Genomic DNA, 15,744 nt, shown 5'->3' with positions numbered 1-15,744 from the left:
TTAATTTCTTGAACGCTAAATCAGTTTAATTAGTCTAATTTTTTTTTCACTTCTATTTTCTTAAATAAATAACATGCATTATGTTGTATAATTATTAAATCAAATGAACACAGTCCCCATATTGTTAGTAATACAGTAGGAGTGGTCCTGAAATCCCCAGTCCTTCACAGGATAATATTTATTTACACTCTTCTTATGGCCACACGGGTTTCATGAGGTTAAGTCTGTGGGCCCATACGCCTGAACCATAACAGTGAAGCCACAAATGGTAGTTGAAACTTTCATGGGCGAAGCAGTTTAGTAAAGGGTATGCATTGACTCTTAGAAGTATGGGAGGATGTGATGTTGATGTGGAACAGGTATGGTAAGCAAAATTTGTGCATGAATGCTGTGGCAAGATATTCAGCATACTGGAAGTGATATCACCCATTGCTGTAGATACTATATCAACAGATGAAAATTTTTTCGCACAGCTATTTGTGGAATTGTTGCTACTATCACCTTTTGGGGATCTTCAGTATGTCCTGTGTCAGAGGGAAGCATGTGCATATGAATAAAAGTCTGTTAATCATTGACAATTCAAATACACAGTAAATAATGGTGCAAGTTAGGGAAATGGCAGCAAGAGATAAGAAGGATCGTGCCATGCACTCAATGTGAATGCCTGGTGTCTCATTCAGAATGCGGAAGAGGCTATTCACACAGTCACTGCAACTAGCTGCAGTATGTTAACAAATGATGCTTGCGATTTGGACTCCATGGTCATTTGGATCATTTCTGCAACCTTCAGAGAAGATGGAGAAGAGCAGCTTTCATCATCTGGTTTCAATAAATCTCACAATCAGTGGCATTGTCCCCAAAACTAATTGTGTGCCTCAGAACCTGGGTTGAAAAGAACATTATGTGACAAGCTAGGCTGTGATTTCCTAGCTAGGGCCATAGGGTAGCTGACTGTGCGGGGTTTACAGAAGGTTTTGATTTTTAGATTAGGCAGCTCTCCATTCAGTCAAGATCATGATAGCTGTAGGAGACTCTGAAGTATTAACCTAACACTCAAAGAAATGTCCTCCACAGAAGACACTAATAATCCCAGTGATAAGCCTCTGAAGCATTCACATCAAAGTGCCAGAGTTTTAAACTCTCCTAGAAGGCAGTGAAGCTTATATAATTTGAGATACAGAAGCTATCAAAAACCTTAAATTGACTATTGTGTTATGTCTGCGGTAGACCTAAGAGTATATGGAAAAATCTGCACATTGAATTCATTTGCAACTGATGTGTGCAGTATGTGCCATGTCTTTCGTATTTATGATAGTTTGCTATTGATATTTAAATGTTTTCTGCTACTGTATTGTCTTTTTTTGTGTAAATATACATTGCTGGGGGGAAAAATTGTACACCTGGAAAGATCATGTCGATTTTGATCTGAAGGGGGCATATGCTACCTGGTGGATAGTTGGGGTACTAATAACAGTTGCAGCGTTGTCTGCCTATAGATAAGCGTAGCCAGCAGAGCAGTATCTGTGTCTACCCATTAATAGGGCATGCTCATAGCCAGAAGGCTCAGTGTGCTGCAAACGTGTAAAACAAGCAGGTAACCATGCCATGGAGATGCACTCATCTTTCCTACAGCCGACTGAGCAAATTTGAAACTGCCTTCCAATTTATGGGATGGCCCTTTTGCAGAATTGCCACACAAGTGGACATGCTACGTCAGATTTGCAACAGCGCAGGTATCAGTAGTCACATGAACATTCTCACATCCGTTGGTGAGGTTCTGGATATCCAAGCAGCACAAATGCTTGCCAGGATCGTTGCATTGTAAGGACAACAGTGGCAGATTATACAGCTACCACAGCACAGATAAGAAGGCTTGTGAGCCCAGGTGTGTCAACAAAAACTGTTGCGAACTGGTTATTTGCAGTGGGACTGTGGGCATGCACAACTCTGGCCCATCTTCCACTCGCATCACAGCATCGACATGCATGGCTCAACTGGTGCCGTCGGAGGATCATTCGGAAGATGGAATGTTGTGCCATGGTCATCAGTGATGAAAGCAGTATGGCGTTGACATGGTGAACGCTGCCTCCAAAGTGCATTTCACCCAGGCACACCACAGATCTTATTGCCTGGGGTACGATTGGCTACAACTCTTATACAACATTGGTGTTTTCGGAGAGGATGCTAACCAGCATTCGGTACATGCAGAATGTTGTTAGACCCGTTCTTTTATTGTTCTTGCAACAGGAAGGCGACATGTTGTTCAAACAGGATAATGATCATCCATACACTGCCTGTAAAATCCAATGTTCTCTGCAAGATTTGCAGCTATTTCCCTGGCCAGTACAATCTCCGGACTTGACTTCAATCGATCTTGTGTGGGATGTGATGGGACGAGAAGTGACTCGTGCGACTCATCAGCCAACAATCTTACAGAACTATGTGAGAAGTTGGAGCAGGCGTGGCATAACATATACCAGGACAATATTCGGCATCTGTACGGTTAATAGGCACCTGCATTGCCGCCTGTGGAGGGTTTACCACATACTAATATGGCTGTTGCAGCATGAGTCAGTACCCTGATATCTCAGAACCACTTGCGCCGTTGATGTGTAAATGTAGTCATTTCATGTACTCCATATGCGCTGTTGCAACAACAAATTTTGAGTGAATTTGAAACCTGTGAAAGGGAGTACTAACTTTTTTTTCCAGCATTGTAGCTCATAAGGAGCAGTTGTTTTGTGTATTACACGAACAAGAAAGAAAACTTTAATTTCACATATACAATTCTTTTAAGTGATAGCCAGAACTAGGGACATTGGTGAAATGTGATGTGTTTTTGAAGTTTTAGGAAACGGCACTAAAGTTTTGGTACAGGGGTGCAAACCTAATATTGTCACAACTCTGCTTTTCTTCCATTTCCATGTACCATTTTACTTGAAATTTACTCTTAACATTCTTGCTAGAAAGATAGTGATTACTGTATTGCAAACCTAAAAGCACTTAGTTTGAATTATACGAAGTCGCCTAGAACCTTGAGTCAGGGGAGACTAACTGGACAGTAAGTCTCCTGTGACTAGGAGTTCTGGGCAACTTTTGTGAACTCTATCCCTTTCCCCTAAACCTCACCAGTCCTTTTCCTTCACCCCTGTTTTCCTTTCGCTATCAACCCTTCTGCCAGAAGAAGGAACCCCTGGCTCAAAAGCTTGCAAACTTTAATGCTGCCGGCTGGTGAGTAGATTTTTTTATCTATCCAATTGCAGTATATTTTTAATAATATGTGTTCTTTTAATAATGACAAGTTCCGAGAGATTGTTTTTCAATGTGATTTTTGTTTATAATTTGTGTGCCCTGCTTTTACAGAAAGACGGAAATGAAGCAGCAGTTCAGTCATATGAAATAAGTTCCATTGCCAAATCATATGAAAAACTTAGAAATATAATAAAGACCTTACATGAAGAGAAAAATGCTGCCATTGTAAAATCCAGGACTTCAGAAGACAATGTAACTGCTTTGTACAATCAAAGGGAACTAGTAAATACAGGGAAAGACATTATGTCAGATAAAGAGAAAAAGTTTGAAGAAGACTTGCTGGCATCTACAAGGCAGTCTAATATTTTGAAGGTGAGCATTTGTGAAAATGTTATTTATACAAGTTATGTGCTATAAATACCCAGTTACTGATTCAGTTGCTGTCCATGCAGTCTTTTATCGCTGAAGAAGCCAATGTCTGTTTTGTGTTAGATTTATGCTCTTCTTGCCAGAAACATGTGGAGACATTGACAGAATATAGATCACAACATTGAGACTCTTGTTTTCAAGCATGGATTACATACAAAAACACTTTCCTAAATTTGAGAGCATGATAAAAGTAGTCAGACAGTAAAATTAATTAAATGATTGATGATAACAAAGTTGGAGGATTGAGTCTACATTACAAGAAATCCTACACCATAGTAAGGCAATTAATAAAGTTTTCTGTCAAAAACACATTTTGTGCCCCAAATTAACAATTCTGTTATAAAAGTAAATCCAGGTAAAGAATGGTTCCTAAAAATTGGGAAGTCTGTTGAGGGTCATGAAGATCTAATGAAGAGAACAGCCAGACAACAAGTAATGGGAGACATGTTGTGAGATAGGTTGCATCACTTCTTTGAAGGAGTTTATGAGATGGACACAGTAAGCCAAACCACTTGTACACCACAATTTTCCAATAAAATTATGTACATAATAAAATTGCTCAAAAGCACAAATTGTTGTGGAGGTGTATAATATTTCAAATAAGTTACTAAGACATTTTTGCATCGTTAATGTGTGAAGTATCCGATTGTCCATTGTTTGATCTGTTTGTAAGAAAGTAATAGGCTAGAACATAATGATTACCATATTTACTCGAATCTAAGCCGCACTCGAATCTAAGCTGCACCTGAAATTGTAATATGAGACACAATTTAGGTCGAATGAAAGACGATACAGCTACAGTAGTTTGGTTCGAGTCGTAAGATTAGCAGTTAAGTTTTACCAGGTAGCCATTGCTATGCGTCAGGCGCTCCATCCGTATTTATACGGGTACCCTTCCTTTTTCACGTGCATCGACTGGTTTGAATCGATTGCGTATTTTGCTTTGATCTGATAACTGCCATTTTCTTTGTTTAGGTGTTTACGTCACTCTAAGCTGAAAATGCATTACTGTACTGTGTCATGCATTGTTTTTCGCATTCTGGTAGTGTGTGTTTACGGCCTGTCGCCGCCCGCGGCATGGCTTGCTTATGTGCGCGCTACCGCCGCTTACAATTAAAAAAAAAAAAAAAAAAAAAGAGAGGAATCATCTCATTAGCGAAACAATGGCAAGAGACTTGTTATCTACACTGCTGCTTTCTTTGATAATGATCAACAAAAACCAAATAATAGACTGCGTATGATAGAACATGTTCTGAACGAGAGTTAGGCGAAAATTTTTCTCCGTATGAAAATCTTTGCGGCCGCTTCTTTAGTACATCAAATTCTGCACAGGAATTAGTCATCTTATATTTAAAAATCTAGTCAGTTGCCGTGCTTTGTTTCTGACTGTATCACTATTAGGCATAAGAATAATACGAATATAAACATGACATGATACGTATATTCTTCCGCGTTTTCTGTTGTCTCACTCTAGTTTCGTAGTTTATTAGGCAGACAGGATTTAAATGAGATAGCAGCAAACAAGAAAGAATACATGGCAAAATGTTTATATTCGTATTATTCTTATGGTGAAGAGAATACTGCATGTGATTCACATTTCATCAGGTTCCTATTAGCAACAGTCTTGCCAGTCAGATTTTCGTAGTACATTGAAATTTTGCTAAATTTGAGGATGAACAATACGGAATTTGTATTTACTTCGTTGGTTAATGTATGAAAATGCAGTGGTCGAAACTCGGGGCGGAGAAAAAACAGCTCGTCTTCCACCTTTTTTTTTAAAAAAAAAAATAATTATTTACTGACACAGAGGTTTTGTCGCTAGTATTTATCTCTGTGCCTACAAAGCATGCCTGTGTAGCGCTGCATATATTCGATGGCAGAAGTTAGTTGTGGTGGCACCTACCAACATTTTTCAGAACTTTCGCTTGCTTTGCACTCTATTCTAAGCCACAGGCGGTGTTTTGGATTACAAAAACCGAAAAAAAGTGCGGCTTAGATTTGAGTAAAGACGGTAATGGTCAGCTGCATTGTGTAGCTCCTTTTCTAAGCAACATAGTATGATATGTATAAAGAAATGGTTGTGCAGTTTTGCAAAAATAAAACATTTGTTTTTAAATTTTTATTACAGAAGGATCTTACGCAGAAGATTCCTTTTTCAGTTCATGAACTATTGTTCACCATAACTTTAATTTTTTTTCATAGTATTTTCTGGCCATATGATGTAATAATGGTTTCCATTATTGATAATGTATAATCATGATTACCTTAAGCACAACAACAATAAATCAGATTGCATCTTATGATACCACCATATGCGGTGTCAAGCTCTTTGAGATGTGATCACATTAAATAATTAAGAGTCCACAGCTCGTGGTCGTGCGGTAGCGCTCTCACTTCCCATGCTCGGGTTCCCGGGTTCGATTCCCGGCGGGGTCAGGGATTTTCTCTGCCTCGTGATGACTGGGTGTTGTAGGCTGTCCTTAGGTTAGTTAGGTTTAAGTAGTTCTAAGTTCTAGGGGAGTGATGACCATAGATGTTAAGTCCCATAGTGCTCAGAGCCATTTGAACCATTTTTGAAATAATTAAGAATTCAATACTCTTCCAGTATTACTTTACAATTGGTTGATTTTCTGGGGTAAACTGTGTCCGCTTTAAAATGTTGATTTGTGTGATGGCCATTTTATTTTATACTTCCCATTGTTTCAATAAACCTTTCCAGACAAGTGCAAAAACCTTTAAAAAAGGTGATGGCTTAATTTCTTCTCTGGACTCATTGGCCATGAGAACTCATTTCTATTAATGACTTCCTTTGTTACAGTTTCCCCTGAAAAATAGCTGTTTCATTGTTATAGGGCTCATTTGGAAAATGTTATTTGTTTGACTCCTTACACAATTCAAAACTTGAAAAACCAACAAGACTAGGTGCTCTACCAGAAGCACAGTAGGCTTAGTCATTGGGAAGAGCGAGGATGGTTTTGTTCTTAAATTACTGACTTTGATAGCTATTGTCATTATCATAGTTATCTTAAACTTTTAATAATACTGTGTTATTCCGTAGCTTTTTCAAAAAAGAAAATCACCGTCACCACCACCATCCACTGTTAAATAAAAGCTTCCCTAATACATTTCCATACATTATGGTCTTCGTCTTTATGTGTGTTTTTAATGTCTTCTACCCACCTTCCATGTCACCGCTGCATATTTTTAATGTGATCTACTCACTGTCTGTTATTTTGTCATTTCTGCCATTTCTTATCTCTATGAAATCATTACAGAACTTGCTGGGTTCATCTACCATCCATTTTGCATGGCTATGTTCCCTGACCCATTTGTGTATTTTCCTGTGTTTTGCAGTAACACTCAACCTTCAGTTGAGTGTCAAAACTATTTATCTATGGGGTGAGTCAGGAAAAAAAGTTACATGCTTTGAGGGGCGCTAGTTTTAGCGATTGAGAACAAAAAAAAATCATATGAAAATATGTTCTGTTTTTAGCAGTTTCAAGGAAATGAATGAAAACAGTGGGGAACAGAACAAATCAGGGTGATAGTAAATGAAAGATTGTGGTCTGATGTCTTGGTTAATTGTGTACATTTTCTCACAAAATTTGTCAAAAAGGTCCACTTTCAGTTGCAGTGCATTTTGCAACTATTGTAGACAGATAATGTGTTGCGTATCAGAGCTCATTTGTATGGTTCTTTACCTTAGCATATGCATGTAAAATAAGAGTGAGAAGTTCCTCTTTTGATTGATTGATTTCTTTTTAATCTGTGAATCAATTTACATTGTGTGGATTTTGACATGTAAGAGATTGAAATTTTTATGGGTTAAAATTAATTTCTTTTATGTTAATTAGCAGTGAATTATTTAATCTAATAGCATTTTTATAGTCTTAGCTAATTATTATTTTTATACACGTTATAGACAGTACATCTTATAATAGACAAGCTGTTTTAATATAAGTACTTCCTTACCACATAAAAACTTTTATTTTGTAAATAATCCTTCAGTTTTGTTTTGAAACAGTAAATAATATCTGTGTCTTTTATATGTTGTGGTAATTTGTTATATGATATGATTGCATTGTACAGTAACCTCTCCCAAGTTTTAACTTTAATTTTTCTGTTCAGATGCAGATTGTAGCAGTTTCTGATCTTATTATAATCAAGTAATAAGCAATTTTTAACATAGTGGTCAATATTTTTTTTAACATGTGTAACACACTGAAAAATAAATTCACAAGGTATGGTTAATATTTCCTGCATTGTAAAAAGTTTGAAGCAGTGAGCCGTCCTTTCACTGTTGGTCATTATGCATATTGCTCTTTTTTGCAGTCTGAATACAGCTTGAATATTTTTCTTATTCACTATCCAAAAAATTATGCCGTAGCTAATAACAGAATGACTATAAGCACTGATCTGAAACATGAAATATCATATACTGATGTAAGAATTTGGACGGTATAGCATGGTGTAAAGATTCTGTTGCTAACTATTTTTACATTTACCTTAATTAACAATCATCTTGCATTCCTAGAAATTTTGTGCTTTCCACACATAGTATATCTTCATTAGTTATTTCCAGGTTATTGTAATCTTGCTTTTTGTTCATGTAAAAATTCATAGTGCTTGTTTTCTCTTAGTGTTTCAAGTGATTTGTCAGTGATAAGTACATTATAGTCATCTGCAAACAGTATTGTTTGTCCACACTTGATACTTTGTGGTAAATCATGTATGTAAATTAGGAACAGTACTGGACCTAGCACACTACCCTGCAGTACCCCTGTATTTATATATTTAGGGCCAGAAGTAAGTTTTACAATATATTTGGAGCTACTTTGTATATAAGTAATTTCAGTCAGCTTGCACTGCATTTTTTAGATGTCATTGGTACCACTTTTTCACCACCCCCTTATTCCCAGCTTATTTAGCTTCTTTAACAGTATTTTGTGGTCAACTGAATTGAAAACTTTAGTTGGATTGAGGAATATACCTGTTGTATAATTTGCTTTAGCCGGTGCATCTAGGGCATGTTTTGTTAGATATGTAGTTGCTGAATCAGTACCTTTCCCTGATTAGAAACTGAACTGATCATTGGAAAGGAAATTGTATTTATTTAAATAGTTCATAAGTCTGTCTTTTACCAGAGTTTCTATTATTTATCCAAAGCAAGAGAGTAGATTTGGCTCTTAAAGCCAACCACACAAGTAGTAATATAATGGAGTAAGATCAGGCAACCTCGGTGGCTGAGAAATGACTCCACGGTGACCGATTCAACGTCCAATGCACACTTCAGTTGCACATGGTGAGGCAATGAAAAAAGGTGCAGGTGACCCCTGGCCATTTAAATTGCTAGTAACTATGTAGCCTACTGTGAGGTGTGCAGATGTGCAAAGTTATGGCAAAGTTATGACTTGTTGGTCTGCTAAGTTATGACTTGTTTGTCAGTTTTGATGTGGTTTCATTTTTCACAAGTGTACCTCTTGTGGACTTACTACATCTCATTGGCAATAGGTTTGGAGCTGACATTACAGTGCTGTTCCAGCACACCCTCTCCTCTACATATTTTTTATTTAACAAAGAGTTTTATGTCAATCAGACGGTGTCGCCATGGGGAGTCCTTTTTCTCCCCTGGTGGCCAATCTTTTTATGGAAGACTGTGAGGAGCGAGCACTCGCCTAAGCCACTTTTAAACCAACAGTATTTTGGTGATATGTTGACAATACGTCTATGGTTTGGATCGCCTGTGCGAGTTCCTACAACTTCTGAACTCCATACATGAAAACATAAAATTTACTATGGATTTGGAGAAGGAGGGTTGCCTGCCGTTTTTAGATGTCTTGGCGCAAAGTAACAGTGATGGCACACTTGGTCATTCAGTATGTAGAAAGCCCACTCACACAGACCTTTACTTGCAAGCTGCTGGTTGCCACCATCCGGCACAAACAATGGGTGTTTTGAAGACCGAACCCACGTTATCTCTGACACCGATAGTTTGCAAACGGAACTGGTGCACCTGCAGACTGTATTTCTGAAGAATGGGTATTCATCCCAGCAAATGGAGAGAGCACTGCAGCTCTGTAAACGACAGAGCAAAAAAGGGGAAGAAGCCTTTAAAACAACTGCCTATTTACCATATATTGGTAATACTTCAGGGAAAATAGGCAGAATACTAAGAAAACATAAACTGAAAGTAATCTTTTGCCCTCCCGCAAAAATTTCATCTCTGTTGGGATCTGTTAAAGATGACCTCGAGTGACGCAAGGCAGGTGTTTACAGGATTCCATGTGAATGCGGCAAATCTTACATAGGGCACTAACACGTATTGTGCAGGATCGCATTGTAAACATCAGCGACATACTCGCCTCCTTCAGCCTTGTAAGTCTGCCATCACCGAACATTGTATTTCCACAGGCCATGTAATGACTTACAGTGATACAAAAATTGTGGCTCATATGTCTAACTTTTGGAGTTCTATTGTTAATGAATCCATGGAAATACGACTGTCTGACAGTGAGTGTCTTATTAATCGAAACTGCGGTTTTCAGTTGAATTCGGCATGGAATCCAATCTTTGAAAAATTTCGTGTCCTCTGTAGCCAGCATAGTTGTGTGATGGAACCGCAGGAAGACAATCGAATTGATATCAATGCAGTGAGTTTTCACCATGGAGGGCGTGCTTAATCTAACGCACTCAAGCCGCGCACCCACAATGCCAAGTGAATCCCTCACACATGTGCCAGCAGGGCCTTAAATACTAGAGCTCATTGCATTTTTGCCAGTATCACCTGAAGATGACCAGAAGACTCTGTGCTGAAATAGTGTGGCAGGAAGTTACAAACATCTGGCAGTTCTCCCGAATTTTTGTGGAACATTTAGCCTATGTCGCTTTGGTTGTATTAGCATGTGAGTGCTGGTGAAGGACATGCGACTGACGCCCACAATTTTCAAACAGGTGTGTATTGGATATGGTTAAGAAAAGAGCATATGTTCATTTGAAGTTTTTTGTTCAGAATCACAAATACTGCTCTCCTCAAAGCATGTGCCTTTGCTCCTGACTCATCCTGTATGCTGATTGTAAAATTTCATTTCAGGCACATAAGAAGCTTAGTTTTTCCAGCCCTATTTAGATTACTAAAAACACTCCAGATCTGTTCTACTCTTCTGTTTCTCCTTACCTGTTTATTCAGTTGCTGTCTTCAGTTGTCGTAGGTACAAAAATCTGTCAACTGATCCATGTCTTCATTTTAAATTAGTACTATTTCTATTCCATTGTATTTGTTGTATATTGTGTTAATATTATTATAATTAATTTTCAGATTTACTTCCACACTTGTTGACTGTGCTTCGATATGTTGTTGAAGTTTATGTGCAATATTGACAAACAGTGCAAGGTCATCAGCAAAGCGAAGATGGTTCAAATAAGTTCTATTTATATGTTGTATTCTTTCTTCTCTTTCCCTATCTAAAGGCATGACACTTTTTCTAGAACTGCTGTAAATAGTTTTGGTGAAAAGGAATCCCCTTGCTTAAATCTTCTTTCAGTTATGAATTTTCCACTATCCAAAAGCGGTTTAACACTGCCATATATTTAATATGTGCCTTGTTAGTGTGTAGAGTCTGCACTGACTAAGTAAACTCAAAATTTATGAATCCTAGACAGTGGTTCATTCTCATTGTTCTGCTCTATAATTCCATGACTTTCATTGTGCTCTATTCAGATCTAAAGTGTATTTTCCTTTGCTTGATTAAAATCTGCCCCCCCCCCCCCCCCCCACCTATATGTTTGGTGATAATCATAAGGTTTTTTTTTTTTTCCTTTTACTTTGGGGGGGGGGGGTTGCAATAACTGCATTGTTGTTTCAGTTTTGAGGAATTATCTTCTTTCATCTAAATTTTAAATTGTGTACCTGTGATATATTTATCTTAGTAAAAGGAAAATAAAGAAAATCCCATACTATTCAACAAAAGAAATCTGTTATTTGTAACATTGAAGACAGTCTTAATATTCAGCTCCCTGTCATTCCAAAGATAGACAATTTTAATGCCATTTTCTTTGTGTGTTGCATTGAAAGGCCTTTTCGAATATGAAAATTTTTTGTGTGCTATTGTTATTATTTAGGAATTACCATCTTCATAAATTTGTCCGTTGAAATAAGGAGTGAAAACATTCCGTACACTCAAAGCTTGCCCTCAGTCTCCTCTTGCGGTGCTCCATATGCACACTTGCTGTGTGAACCTAACTTCACTCATCTTTCATTCTCACCCCTCCACAGTTCTTTGTTCTTCCATTCTACCTTTCCGTCCCAATTCCTTTCTCTCAGTTGGCTGTTTACTGCACACAACTTCCCTGCCTGTGACCAGACCAAGCTCATGAGGGTCACATTTCTATCCCATCAACCTACTTGCTCTCCCTGCCAGCTATCCTTCTCCAACTTTCTCTCCAACTCCCCGCCTCCTTTCTTTCTTGCCCACTCTGCTAAATGCAACTCCTCACCCCAGTCAAGCTGCAGTGCTAGCACTTCCGTGACGCAATCTGCTATAGCAATAGTTACAGTTAGTTACTACAATCATATAAGAACACCACAATGTGAAACTAAAGTCAGTAACTTCACAATAAAAGTAAATAATTGTTCTGTGGCACAATAAAAGTAACAAATTTGCGCAACTAATTCACTGTGGATGCAAGTTAAACTGAATACAAATCAGATGCCTTATAGTAACAAAGACATGGTGATACTGGTGGAAACCAACACAATAGTTAGTTTGCTTGACTGAATAATTATACCAACCCGTAGTCGCCAAACTCAACTTCACTCTAGCAATCTCATATGCAGGAATATTCGTTTTGCACAACAGTAAAATCGGTCTACTTAATTATTCAACAGAGTCCTTAAATGCAGCGTCGTAATCTAGGGTAGCACAGGCTAGATGAAAAAACATCACCTCAGCTGACTTGAAAAGAAATGAGAGTGAAACTTCCTGGCAGATTAAAACTGTGTGCCCGACCGAGACTTGAACTCGGGACCTTTGCCTTTCGCGGGCAAGTGCTCTACCATCTGAGCTACCGAAGCACGACTCACGCCCGGTACTCACAGCTTTACTTCTGCCAGTATCTCGTCTCCTACCATCCAAACTTTACAGAAGATCTCCTGTGAACCTTGCAGAACTAGCACTCCTGAAAGAAAGGATACTGCGGAGACATGGCTTACCACAGCCTGGGGGATGTTTCAGGAGTGCTAGTTCTGCAAGGTTCGCAGGAGAGCTTCTGTAAAGTTTGGAAGGTAGGAGACGAGATACTGGCAGAAGTAAAGCTCTGAGTACCGAGCGTGAGTCGTGCTTAGGTAGCTCAGATGGTAGAGCACTTGCCCGCGAAAGGCAAAGGTCCCGAGTTCGAGTCTCGGTCGGGCACACAGTTTTAATCTGCCAGGAAGTTTCATATTAGCGCACACTCCGCTGCAGAGTGAAAATCTCATTCTGGAAACATCCCCCAGGCTGTGGCTAAGCCATGTCTCTGCAGTACCCTTTCTTTCAGGAGTGCTAGTTCTGCAAGGTTCGCAGGAGATCTTCTGTAAAGTTTGGAAGGTAGGAGACGAGATACTGGCAGAAGTAAAGCTGTGAGTACTGGGTGTGAGTCATGCTTCGGTAGCTCAGATGGCAGAGCACTTGCCCACGAAAGGCAAAGGTCCCGAGTTCGAGTCTCGGTCGGGCACACAGTTTTAATCTGCCAGGCAGTTTCATATCAGCGCACACTCCGCTGCAGAGTGAAAATCTCATTCTGGAAATGAGAGTGAGCTTGTGGCTATTTGGCATTAAATCACTTGGCTAGCTGTTCTCACATCATTGATCAGGCGTAGATACTGTGATTTCCTTGCTGGCAATGCCCTCCCCGTACATAGACGGAATGGCACTTGATAGCTCCACATCTTCCATCAGTCATCAGGGACAGTAGAGGTGTGTGTGTGTGTGTGTGTGTGTGTGTGTGTGTGTGTGTGTGTGTGTGTGTGTGTGTCACATCTTCAGAGACACTTATGAAAAGTTTTGTGTAATTATATCATATTCCTAGTGCTTGAAATTCTTACCTTCAGTTTATTCACTGCGCAGTCCGTTTGAAGTTTCCTTTGCTTTTGGTTTCTGTGTTCTTGCAATATCTATGGATGTTGGCATAAGCACATTGTGGTACATAATTTCATTTGTGTGTTCCTAATCTATTGTGAGATGCTGAACTTGTTGATTAATATAATTGGGTATACCTCTCTGTTTTTAGAGAAAGTGACATAGTCTGCATTTTTTACTTTCTGCCATTAAGTCTTTTTCTTTCTAGTATTGTGTTTATTTTTAAGAGCCTGTAATCACAATTTGAAAGTGGCTTAGGACAGTGCCATTATTATTTGGTAAAATTTAATAGGCTTCATTTTTAGTTGAGTTTTATCCCTAACAAGCCAATTTTCTATTTGCTTTCCTGTGGTAGTACATGCTGAGGATAAACAAGTTGTTGTTCTCAGCCAGTTCTACTAGTGTGATCTTAGATCTTTCTGCTGTCATATCAAAAATTTCAACTGAAGAAATTATTTGTCTGATTTTGGCATTAAAATCCACATTATCACCTTTTTGGTGAGGTTTTCTGTCATTTATGAGATTCCATGACTCTTGACAAGGTCTTTTACCTCTTCATCTCATTGTGAGCATGTTGTTGCAATAGACCTGAAGATTTCCATAGATTTTCTGTTGTTGATTTTTAACAGAAGTCTTGCTATTCTGGTTGAGATTTCCACAATATCTGTATTATTGTTCTTTAATCTTCTTGTTCACAGTTAATCTTCTACATGAATATCTTTCCTAGTATGTTCCTCTTGTAGTAAAACACACAATCTGATTTTAATTCAGTTTGCTCTTATTGGTCTTTTTTTCCCTTAATTTACCCTTATTTATCTCTTCTCCCATCACTGCTAACTTTTTTTTGGGCCAGAGAGTTTTGTAATTTGGAAAACAATAGAAGCTCACATGGCAGTACTGCCTCTTGCACTTCTGTCCATGGTACAATGGCCTGCCAAGGCCACATAGTTTGGTAAGATACATGAACAGTGGTAAACAAAAGCATAACTATGTGTCAGGGCTCTCACCTGAGGCCTTAGTCCATTTGAATCTCAGGGCATGGGATCAGCATAACCAGCAGCACCTACTAGTCTCTTGTTAGCTACTGTCATTTAACAGCCACTCAATCATTATGTCACCTGTACTGCAGTTGACCAAAAGACCAGCAGACTTTTGTCTCAGTGTACTGTTTAAGTGTAGTTTGCTGTTGAGCCCATATACATTTCTTCTCCATAAAACAATCCACCAAGATCATTACATTATTGGATACTAACAGCTATACAGTGTGAAAATATGCATTGAACAGTGAGATCTATCGTGGTAAGTTCCCTTATCCCATTCACTGCTGTGGATGTATAATCACATCCTGCTGTACCGTTCCCCAGTTTCTGTGGATGTGTATAAGTGTGCAGCTTGGCTTTTCCTGCAGTGCTGTGGATGTCTGTCTCTCTCTCTCTCTCTCTCTCTCTCTCTCTCTCTGTGTGTGTGTGTGTGTGTGTGTGTGTGTGTGTGTGTGTGTGTGTCTTGAGGCACCTAGCTCTCACTGCTGCAGAGAAGTTAACTTTCATATATCAGTGATTAAAGAGTTTCAGGTATTTATCATACAACATATGTAAAACCTTGTTTTGATATCTTGAATCGTTCATGTGAGATATGACACATTTTATGACTGTATGATTCGCAATGCACAATGAAGTGACTGTGCCATGCGTGATCATCCATTGGATATAAAACCAAATAGCTCGATAACAAAATGAGATATCATTCTGCTCTCAATTTTAAATAAAATTTTGATATATTATCTACATTTCATTCACTGCAATGTACGAGCTAATATCAACCATTCACAAAGCTTATGCAATGCAATTTTTGATGTACCTTCACTCATGACCTGCACAATTTCAGAGATTTCGCGTCCATACAGTTCACAGTCCTGGTTACAGAGGCCACTGGGCCAGCCGCCTGGTGTGCT

General features: G+C 38.7%; 1 protein-coding gene across 1 annotated transcript in view; it reads left to right on the top strand.

Annotated features, from left to right (window-relative positions):
• LOC126175006 (nucleoprotein TPR-like) overlaps positions 1-15,744 on the top strand; it is a 361,682-nt gene that overhangs the window by 274,833 nt on the left and 71,105 nt on the right. The window contains exon 20 of the mRNA XM_049921492.1: positions 3,364-3,624. Within this exon, the coding sequence (XP_049777449.1) occupies positions 3,364-3,624 (261 nt within the window). The remainder of the gene's footprint in view (positions 1-3,363; positions 3,625-15,744) is intronic.

Source organism: Schistocerca cancellata, chromosome 3 (assembly GCF_023864275.1).
Source record: "Schistocerca cancellata isolate TAMUIC-IGC-003103 chromosome 3, iqSchCanc2.1, whole genome shotgun sequence".
In the NCBI taxonomy this organism is placed as follows: Eukaryota; Metazoa; Arthropoda; class Insecta; order Orthoptera; family Acrididae; genus Schistocerca; species Schistocerca cancellata.
This window is presented reverse-complemented; position numbering and strand designations above follow the sequence as displayed.